We start from the raw sequence: 11,404 nt of genomic DNA, 5'->3' as shown, positions 1-11,404 counted from the left end.
AGCCCAGTTTATATTTTCAATTGACAATTACTGTATTAGCCCAAGTAATGGGCTATGGACTGAGTCTGTCTCTAGGCTATGTCTTTGCACTTTTATTTCCTTTGTGTGCACTTTACCTCATTCCAAAAGTGTTGTTTGTTGTACCTCATAGAAATGAGCAGTTTTCAGTAGGCTGTCCTACACTACACATGTTTACACATGTTGACACAATGTTAATAAATATGGAACTTTTCCATAAGTTGAAGTAGTGTCCTTATTTTTTTTATAGACAATGTATGACAGGAGATAATGTGATGGGACCTAAAATTAGTCTGGGGGAAAAAAACGGCTGCATATGTATATCGGTTGATATCGGAATCGGAAATTAAGAATTTGGAGAATATCGGCTATCAGATATCGGCAAAAAGTCAATATCGGACATCTCTACTTTCTACTATATAGTATGTAGAAAAAAGATTTAGGATGTCCCGATTCTTGTGGCCAGATTTAGGATGGTTAGAAGTACCCGGATGTCCTACTTCATGCGGCCAAGATTGTTAGTGTTGAATGGTGCATCCTATTTGGGCGATTCTGACCCACAATCCAGTGCGCACGTGAAGTGACGTAACATCGACGAAGCCTCCATATGAAAACAAACGGGGATGCGACGGATATAAAAGCAAGAGGCAAGATCAAGGCGCAATGTTATGATGAAATAAGAGAGAAAAGTATGTCCCAATAGTATGCCTACTGCATCCTAACTAGATTCTTTTTATCGTCGGATGTAGTATGTAGAATAGAAAAAATAAAGAGTATGCGATTCGGAACGCAACTTCTGTCTCATCTTCTCCAAATTGTTTATGGTTAATGACTCCCAAGGCCTGAGGAAGCCCACACACTAATATTCATAGAAAGTGAGAGCGCAACACAAAGATAACACAGGAAGCTACTTCCATCGGCTCAATCGCCTTTGTAATTTCTCGGCGTCATCGCCTCCAGCCCAGGCCCGAGGACGTCCGCGCATCAGTATCAAGCGCAGTTGCGGTGCCTCCCGCCAGTGACGAGCATTACTCTGCAGCGCGCTCCGAAGACAGACTCACGCAGCTTCACGCGGTCACCCGGAGGACACGGTCATCGCTGCTCGCAGCTTTAATTCCATTTGAATTGCTTAGTGTCACAGCCCGAAACGTGCACTGGCTGTTTTACCCTGGGTTTCCCTATCTCCACTTGTCTCCTGTGTTCTCCTGTCTTTCTCTCTCTGTATTTTTCTTCAGCCTTTTGAATTGTGTATTCAAGTTGATTTTTCAAATGTTTCTTTCTGCTCTTCACTAACCCTGTGTCAACCTGTGCTCTAGTATAATCGCTTGCATTTTCACATCTAGTTTTTACTCGTGCTCCGCCATGCCTAACTAACCTTTTTACAGAACACAATTAATTATATTTATGTCATTTTAGCATATGTTTAAGGGATGTCAAAGCCAACTCCATCTCCTTCCATAGTGAAACCCAAACTGAATAATTAAGGCTGAGTACTTTTGGATTTGACTTTCACTCTTTGCAGCATTAGGCTAAACAGTCATAACCTTGCACCTTACTGATAGCAGCCAAACAAAAACAAAGAGGAGCGTCAAGAGAACAAGGACACATCAAATTAATGTGATAATCTCCCTATATTAACATAAAGTAAAGCATTTAGTATTTGTGGGTAACAACAAACCAAAAGACAAATTATAACTTCATCATCTCTTTTGGTTTTAAAATCAGAAAACTTACCAGATGGACAGAAGCATCCATCTACGCAGTGTTCATCACACACTTGGCTCCTCTGGGAGTCGCTGCAGGTGTCAACACAGGGACTACCACATTCCTTATATTCCTTGTTGAAAAGGCATGTTTGGCCTATTCAACACATGACATTTTATTTTTAGAAACACTGGTTCTGATATAAATACAGTGAAAATGCACAAACATGTAAATGTTTTGATTGCTGTTCTCACCACAGATATCTTCGGTCTTCCATTCTTGGGGTTTCCCGCCTACATAAGCACACTGACGGGAGTACTCTGTTATGGTTTTACAAAGGCATGAAGAACTGCTGCTGTTACAGTTGCACATGTCCTTCTCACATGCTTCAATATACTTGTCAGTATCAAGCAGGTCTTGGCAGCTGAGGAATGCAGTTCCTGAGAGCAGCTCCTCACAGAGACTTGTCTGTTGGTCAAAGTATATGATTTATTTAAATTGTACCTAAATGTCATATCAATTATTTAAAGCAAATCCATTTTGTCATACCTGCTTTGCACAGGTTGTTGTTGCGGTAGAGGACATGTCTTCACATTCTTCATTAAGATCGCTGACTTTCCACATCTCCCCAACATCTTCAGGAGTCATTGAAATCCCTGTTTCTAGAGGCAAAAGAAGTGTTTAGCAAATGTGAAGACACATTTTATAGTTTGGTTTAATCTTATTTTTTATGTATTTACCTGTGGTGAAGTCAGCACACAGACCACAGGTCTCATTCTTGAATTTTGCATCCAGCTCAACCTTAAAATCAGGTGAAAAACGACATTTGAATAAGGTGCAGAAAAGGAATATTGTACAGCACATTGCAGAAGACTGCCTTTTTTCTCAATTATATCAGAATAGAATGAAAAGTTCTAACTTTTACATAATCATTTCGCTAAACTACAATAACAGATGAAAACCATGTGATTGGGATAGAGAAAGCAGACCTTAAGTGGAGAATGTTGTGACAACTACTGTTTCTCAAAAATGACATGGACAGTTTGTCATGCTCCTAGTTTCACTAATAGCCTTCCTGAGGACAGGAGACATGTTTACCTGTTTTAACAGCAACCTAAGAACTAGATTTTGTTTAGCCTTTTTTAATAATGAATATTGCCTTTAAGTGATTGAGTACTTGAAAATCGACCATTTTTAATCTGCGCAAAATGCCTTATTAAGAGCACCCTGGGCACTTCTAACATTGGTAAAATGTATCTTACTATACACTAGTGGTGGGCCGATAACGGCGTTAACGTGCTGCGTTAACGCCAGACTCTTATCGGCGATAAAAAAAATATCGCCGTTAATCTCTTGTTCCTCTTATTTTAGCGCGGATATATACCTGGCCGAATTGCACTGTAGTGCACGAGTCAGAACGAGTCCAACTTCGCACCTGTGTAGCCTACCACATCAAACGTAACGTGCTGACATGGATGCAGCTAGGAAGCCGCCGGGTTTGCTTCAGGGAAAATGTATTTTTAAGAAGCTTCCCAATGGAAACCTCGACAAGACCAAGGTTGTTTGCACCTTGTGCAATGCGGAATTGGTTTACTGTAGGAGTTCTAACAGTCTGTGCTCTCGGAAGCGGCCGGGGCATGCGTGTGTGCAATGGGAGAGCTTTGTGTGGAGAGAAAAAAAAGAGGCAAGGGAAATCGCCAAAGCCAATGCATAGCCTCGACTCATTAAAGGTTGAAAATCACTGAATTACACAACATGTAGGCTAGCCTATGGCTTAAGGCTATGGAAATCATTATGGAAACAATATTTTTTTTTATCAGTGATAGCTCAGCTGATCTCGTTGCTATAGAGACCACGTCCGTCCGCTTTGTTTGACAACTGACAGAGCTGCCAAGACCCTTTTGGCCGTGAGACACACTCATATCAACCAGCTCACACTCTCACACGCTAACCTACAACTCAAATTTCTCACGCTGAGAAGTTAATCCCCAAAATAACGATTGTTTTGCGGGACTTTTATTTTGACAGTCTTATATTGAAAAGCTAACGGACATGAGTTCCGTGACATCCTCTTTCTGCACGCAAGTTAACTTGATGCATTAGGTGTGCACCTGCACCGGAGATGAGCCCCTGGTCTGATGCGCCACCTGGCTTGAGAAACACGTTCTCAAAGACTTACTTTGAGTCATTATTTAGGAGCACACACATATTATGAATGAATTCAAATGAGACATTTTAATCTAGATTAATCTAGATTAATTCCAAAATTAATCTAGATTAATCTAGATTAAAAAAAATAATCTATGCCCACCTCTAATATAAACACGATCTCACAAAAATATGTTAAGTTTAGCTAAGAAGTGATCGAAATCAGCCATGTATAAATGTAGCAGTACAACTTAATATTTTTTTTTTAATAGATCAGGTTCTGTGCTGATCTAAGATATATACAATCAGGTATGATATGGAGCACAATGATAAAACATACCGAAAATGAGTCTTCTTCATTCCATTTCATGACCAAACCCAGCTTAGCCTCTATCTTCACATAGGAGCAACCTCTTGCGATTGAAATGCCCGACTGGCTAAATGGTAGAGTAACACTATAGGAGACAAAAAAATCATCACAGTAACATGATAAGACATTAAAGTCCGTAAAACCAATGGTAATGACATGTCATACTATCAAAACAGACTCACAGTTCCTCATTGAACCTGACGGAAGTCCCAGCTAATTCCACATCGACTCCTTCCAGGTTCATAGTTATCTTCTTTATGGTAGTGACCCCATCTATCTTTTGCCGTTTGATCAGAATGGAAAAACTCTCAAGGCTGCTCTTGCATTGGGACGCAAGGATGTAGTTGCAAGTGGAAGGAAGTTGGAAGAAGTCTCCGTTGAACGTCCTAAAATGAGAGTCTCCCCATGTGCTGCAGAACTGGTTGTTTGTTGAGATATTCTTATCTTTTTTCTCTTTCTCTCCACTCTTATCTTCCTTCTCTTTCTCCTCACTCTTCTCTTTCTCCCCACTTTTATCATTCTTTTCTTTCTCTTCACTCTTATCTTTCTCCTCACTCTTATCTTTCTCCTCACTCTTATCTTCCTTCTCCTTCTCCCCACTCTTCTCTTTCTCCCCACTTTTATCATTCTTTTCTTTCTCTTCACTCTTATCTTTCTCCTCACTCTTATCTTCCTTCAATTTCTCCACACTCTTATCTTTCTTCTCTTTCTCCCCACTTTTATCGTTCTTCTCTTTTTCCACACTCTTATCTTTCTTCTCTTTCTCCCCACTTTTATCTTCTTTCTCTCCACTCTTATCTTCCTTCTCTTTCTTTTCTTTCTCTTCACTCTTATCTTTCTCCTCACTCTTATCATCCTTCACTTTCTCCTCACTCTTCTCTTTCTCCCCACTTTTATCGTTCTTCACTTTCTCCCCACTCTTATCTTCTTTCTCTTCACTCTTATCTTCCTTTAGTTTTTCCGCACTCTTATCATTCTTCTCTTTCTCCCCACTCTTATCTTCTTTCACTTTCTCCTCACTCTTATCTTTCTTCTCTTTCTCCTCACTCTTATTTTTCTTCACTTTCTCCTCACTCTTATCTTTCTTCTCCCCACTCTTGTCTTCCTTCACTTTTTCCGCACTCTTATCTTTCTTCTCTTTCTCTCCACTCTTATCTTCTTTCACTTTCTCCCCACTCTTATCTTTCTTCTCTTTCTCCTCACTCTTATTTTTCTTCTCTTTCTCCCCATTCTTATTTTTCTTCTCTTTCTCCTCACTCTTATCTTCTTTCTCTTCACTCTTATCTTTCTTCTCCCCACTCTTGTCTACCTTCACTTTTTCCGCACTCTTATCTTTCTTCTCTTTCTCTCCACTCTTATCTTCTTTCACTTTCTCCCCACTCTTATCTTTCTTCTCTTTCTCCTCACTCTTATTTTTCTTCTCTTTCTCCCCATTCTTATTTTTCTTCTCTTTCTCCTCACTCTTATCTTCTTTCTCTTCACTCTTATCTTTCTTCTCCCCACTCTTGTCTACCTTCACTTTTTCCGCACTCTTATCTTTCTTCTCTTTCTCTCCACTCTTATCTTTCTTCTCTTTCTCCTCACTCTTATTTTTCTTCTCTTTCTCCCCATTCTTATTTTTCTTCTCTTTCTCTCCACTCTTATCTTCTTTCACTTTCTCCCCACTTTTATCATTCTTTTCTTTCTCCTCACTCTTATCTTCTTTCTCTTCACTCTTATCTTTCTTCACTTTCTCTCCACTCTTATCTTCTTTCACTTTCTCCCCACTCTTATCTTTCTTCTCTTTCTCCTCACTCTTATTTTTCTTCTCTTTCTCCCCATTCTTATCTTTCTTCTCTTTCTCCTCACTCTTATCTTCTTTCTCTTCACTCTTATCTTTCTTCTCCCCACTCTTGTCTACCTTCACTTTTTCCGCACTCTTATCTTTCTTCTCTTTCTCTCCACTCTTATCTTCTTTCACTTTCTCCCCACTCTTATCTTTCTTCTCTTTCTCCTCACTCTTATTTTTCTTCTCTTTCTCCCCATTCTTATTTTTCTTCTCTTTCTCTCCACTCTTATCTTCTTTCACTTTCTCCCCACTTTTATCATTCTTTTCTTTCTCCTCACTCTTATCTTCTTTCTCTTCACTCTTATCTTTCTTCACTTTCTCTCCACTCTTATCTTCTTTCACTTTCTCCCCACTCTTCTCTTTCTTCTCTTTCTCCTCACTCTTATTTTTCTTCTCTTTCTCCCCATTCTTATCTTTCTTCTCTTTCTCTCCACTCTTATCTTCTTTCACTTTCTCCCCACTCTTATCTTTCTTCTCTTTCTCCTCACTCTTATTTTTCTTCTCTTTCTCCCCATTCTTATTTTTCTTCTCTTTCTCTCCACTCTTATCTTCTTTCACTTTCTCCCCACTTTTATCATTCTTTTCTTTCTCCTCACTCTTATCTTCTTTCTCTTCACTCTTATCTTTCTTCACTTTCTCTCCACTCTTATCTTCTTTCACTTTCTCCCCACTCTTATCTTTCTTCTCTTTCTCCTCACTCTTCTCTTTCTCCTCACTCTTATTTTTCTTCTCTTTCTCCCCATTCTTATTTTTCTTCTCTTTCTCCTCACTCTTATCTTCTTTCTCTTCACTCTTATCTTTCTTCTCCCCACTCTTGTCTTCCTTCACTTTTTCCGCACTCTTATCTTTCTTCTCTTTCTCTCCACTCTTATCTTCTTTCACTTTCTCCCCACTCTTATCTTTCTTCTCTTTCTCCTCACTCTTATTTTTCTTCTCTTTCTCCCCATTCTTATTTTTCTTCTCTTTCTCTCCACTCTTATCTTCTTTCACTTTCTCCCCACTTTTATCATTCTTTTCTTTCTCCTCACTCTTATCTTCTTTCTCTTCACTCTTATCTTTCTTCACTTTCTCTCCACTCTTATCTTCTTTCACTTTCTCCCCACTCTTATCTTTCTTCTCTTTCTCCTCACTCTTATTTTTCTTCTCTTTCTCCCCATTCTTATCTTTCTTCTCTTTCTCTCCACTCTTATCTTCTTTCACTTTCTCCCCACTCTTATCTTTCTTCTCTTTCTCCCCACTCTTATCATTCTTTTCTTTCTCATCACTCTTATCTTCCTTCACTTTCTCCTCACTCTTATCTTTCTTCTTTTTCTCCCCACTCATCTGACCCATCTGACCATCATGACCCATCTGGCCATCATGACCCATCTGACCCATCTGACCCATCTGACCACCATGACCCATCTGACCCATCTGACCACCATGACCCATCTGACCCATCTGACCACCATGACCCATCTGACCCATCTGGCCATCATGACCCATCTGACCCTCATGACCCTCATGAACTTCTTTCACTTTCTCCTCACTCTTATCTTTCTTCTCCCCACTCTTATCTTCTTTTACTTTTTCCGCACTCTTATCTTTCTTCTCTTTCTCCCCACTCTTATCTTCTTTCTCTTCACTCTTATCTTTCTTCTCTTTCTCCCCACTCTTATCTTCCTTCACTTTTTCCTCACTCTTATCTTTCTTCTCTTTCTCCCCACTTTTATCATTCTTTTCTTTCTCCTCACTCTTATCTTTCTTCTCTTTCTCCCCACTCTTGTCTTCCTTTACGTTTTCCCCACTTTTATCATTCTTTTCTTTCTCCTCACTCTTATTTTTCTTCTCTTTCTCCCCACTCTTATCTTCTTTCTCTTCACTCTTATCTTTCTTGTCTTTCTCCCCACTCTTATCTTCCTTCACTTTTTCCGCACTCTTATCTTTCTTCTCTTTCTCCCCACTTTTATCTTTCTTTTCTTTCTCCTCACTCTCATCTTTCTTCTCTTTCTCCCCACTCATCTGACCCATCTGACCATCATGACCCATCTGGCCATCATGACCCATCTGACCCATCTGACCACCATGACCCATCTGACCCATCTGACCACCATGACCCATCTGACCCATCTGACCACCATGACCCATCTGACCCATCTGACCACCATGACCCATCTGACCACCATGACCCATCTGACCACCATGACCCATCTGACCACCATGAACCATCTGACCACCATGATCCATCTGACCATCATGACCCATCCGACCCATCTGACCACCATGACCCATCTGACCCATCTGACCATCATGACCCATCTGACCATCATGAACCATCTGACCCATCCGACCACCATGACCCATCTGACCATTCTCATCCATAGGACCCATCTGACCCATCTCATCCATAGGATCCATCTCATCCATATGACCCATAGGAACCATCTTATGACTCATATCTTAAAAAAGAAAGACATTTATACAATCAGTTTACATTGTCAAATCATATCAAATCAGTTTTATTTATACAACCCAATGTCACAAAAAGCCATTTTGCCACAGGCTTCACAGACAAAATATGAAACCCCCTGCCCCTCGACCCTTGACTTGACTAAGGTACAACTCCCCCCCAAAAAACAACTTTAAGCTGCTCTCTTTGTGTCCTATTTTGTGTACATACCACCGTTTGCTGAAGATAGTCGGAAGCACAGGGCGAGCCATGGAATCACCCATTCAAGTAGCATCCTGCCGGTTCTCATGTTCTTTGAGTAGTTCCTGTCCTTACAGGTTTGTTTGAGTCAACTGACAATGCCACACTACCAATATCATGTATTATATAGTGTATTTGGTGTTTGCTGTTTAGGAGGGGTAGAAAATACATATTGGGTGTCAACCTTTGTGGTTTCTATCCATTAAAGCATCTTAGAATACATTCATAAATCACTGGACCAAACATTTGCGAAATATTAAGTGACCAGAAATGTTTACCGACTGTCTAGCATGTTTTTCCAGGTAACCTTGTTCATACAATGGTAATGGGTGGGGTGGGTGAGGCCAATTTAATTTTGAGGCTCACCTTCCATTACGATAATTAGCCATGAATGAATCATGGCTCATTAAATGGCAATGGCATTCCGTTGGTCGATCGGATGTCTACTACTTGGGTTCAGACGGAAATATCTCAAAAACTAATTGATAGATTGACATCGATTTGTGTAAAGGAAATCCATGGTCTCTGAATGATGAATCCTAATGCCTTTGGGGAACTCCTGAGGTTTCCTTTAACATTCTAAACCAAGATACTGAACATGGTAACCATTATACCTGCTGAAAATCAGGGAGTTAATCTTGTAATTTTAAGGATGCTAAGTACAGCATAAAAGAGTCGCTATGGCTATAGACAATGTATTTTTTTGCCCAAAATGTATGATTAGCCTAGTTTCTTGTTGATACAAGTGCTGCAGAAAGATTGCCCTATAAATAACTTCCCGTATCTGTGCCATAAATACAAGGAACATAAAAGCTTTGAATGCAATTTAAAACCCTATTATGGTGGTCAGAGAGAAAGGTGTCAGAGAGGGAGATGCTGCTGAGATTCCAGGCAGCCAAATGCACAAAACACTTCTCAGACCCCTACAAGCCTTTCATGGTGAAAACATGAGCAGATTCAGCAATACATTTAAACAATCATGGTGCACCAGGAGATTTGACCTGCTCTTTTAAATACTTGCCTTTCTTGTAATTGAATGCGTGCAATTTGTAAGACTTTGATTAAAGGTGAAGTATGCGATTTATTTATGTTAAAGGTGAAGTGAGCGATATATTTAGGTTAAGGCGAGACACCCCAGGTGAATAGGGATTTTTTTTAACTTATAGATATTGTCCTGAAACTTTGCCAGTTGATTACTGACATAACACAATAATTTTGTGTATTACTTGTTTTTCTTTAATATTTTATTAAATATGCAAATATGGGACTTCCGGTTATGGCGCTGAGCTAGAAAGTCGCACTTCGTGAGTCTCTGACAAGTGAATCATAAAACAGACCCTTTTAAGTCCTGAACGGCAGCTAAGGCGGAGAAAGCAAACCAAAATGGGAAAAAACAAAAAACTGAAAATCAGTTTAATGCTGAAATACCAACAACGAGGTCGACGCTAGCTAGCAACGCGCATTGGGCTAATGAGGACGAGGAGGCTGCTAGCCCGCTCGCGGATAATGGCAACACCAAGATGACTGACACAGCCGCAGTCTCCGATGAAGAGTCTCCACATGACATTCATCCTCAACAACCAGATCCTATACTTGCGGCCATTAATTCACTAAAGGCAGAAAGTTTAGAGCGTCATCGTGAAGTCCTTGACGGTATAGCACACATCAGAACCGATCTGGATACAATCAGGGCACGGTTAACCACAGCTGAAACCCGCATAGGTGACACGGAAGATACAGCAGCGCAGCTTACAGCCAAGATGACGGAATTGGAAACGCAAGTAAAGTTTCTTACTGAGAAGAACGAGGACCTCGAGAATCGCTCACGTCGCTCCAATCTCCGTCTCATCGGCCTCCCAGAAAGCGCAGAAGGCAGGGATGCAGAAGCCTTCCTGGAGAAGTGGCTCCCCGACATCCTTGGTGCTGAGAATTTCCCTACGGCGGTGCGGATTGAACGGGCTCATCGTATTCCCAGTTTCCCCATCGGTCCAGCAAAATCCACGCGCTCTGCCCCCTTTCCCAGGCAGTTAATCATGAAGTTTTTAAACTTCAAGGATAAAGTTTGTGTGATGAAGGCGGCGCAAACAAAGGGGAAAGTTATGTACGAAAACAGGCAAGTGAAGTTTTTTTCCGACTTCTCCGCTGAAGTGCAACGTCAGAGGAAAGCCTATGACGCGGTGAAACAGAGGCTCCGCTCGGACGGAATCCAGTACGGTTTGCAGTTCCCTGCTAAGCTCCGCATCACACACGGTGGAAAGAACTATACATTTCTGTCGCCACAAGATGTACATGTCTTCCTCCAGAAACATATCAGGAGCGGCCATCCAGAAGAGGTTGAATAAGTGATTTGTGGCATATGCGCCTGGGTTCCCACCCCACACGGAGACGTGTGCGTATTTACAGATGTTAAAGTGCTGCATTTATTGAAACGTTTGAGTAGCTTTCGATGGTAGACTTTATTTCAATGATTACTGAAATCCCCCTCTCTTGAGTTGTGAGCATGGACTTTTAGATTACTTCATCATTAGACAGCACATGCAAATATAATATACTTTGGGTGGTAATCTTGACATTATATACTTTAAATTATCTGTTCATTTGTGCAGTGCATAGTTTTCTGTTTGTTTCTTCCATCTACCTTTAAATT

The 11,404-nt window shown here is 40.6% G+C and overlaps 1 protein-coding gene across 1 annotated transcript; it reads right to left on the bottom strand.

Annotated features, from left to right (window-relative positions):
• Positions 1–1,773: 1,773 nt before the first annotated feature.
• LOC307258437 (mucin-5AC-like) lies at positions 1,774–8,492 on the bottom strand (the record flags this gene model as incomplete). Its single annotated transcript, XM_080037966.1, has 7 exons — positions 1,774–1,814; positions 1,977–2,190; positions 2,272–2,384; positions 2,463–2,523; positions 4,211–4,325; positions 4,423–5,185; positions 8,246–8,492. The coding sequence occupies 7 exons, from the start codon at positions 8,490–8,492 to the stop codon at positions 1,774–1,776; spliced, it is 1,554 nt and encodes a 517-aa protein (XP_079894092.1).
• Between the last annotated feature and the right edge of the window lie 2,912 nt (positions 8,493–11,404).

The sequence above is a fragment of the Ammodytes marinus genome (assembly GCF_949987685.1).
Source record: "Ammodytes marinus genome assembly, chromosome: 12".
Taxonomy (NCBI): Eukaryota; Metazoa; Chordata; class Actinopteri; order Uranoscopiformes; family Ammodytidae; genus Ammodytes; species Ammodytes marinus.
This window is presented reverse-complemented; position numbering and strand designations above follow the sequence as displayed.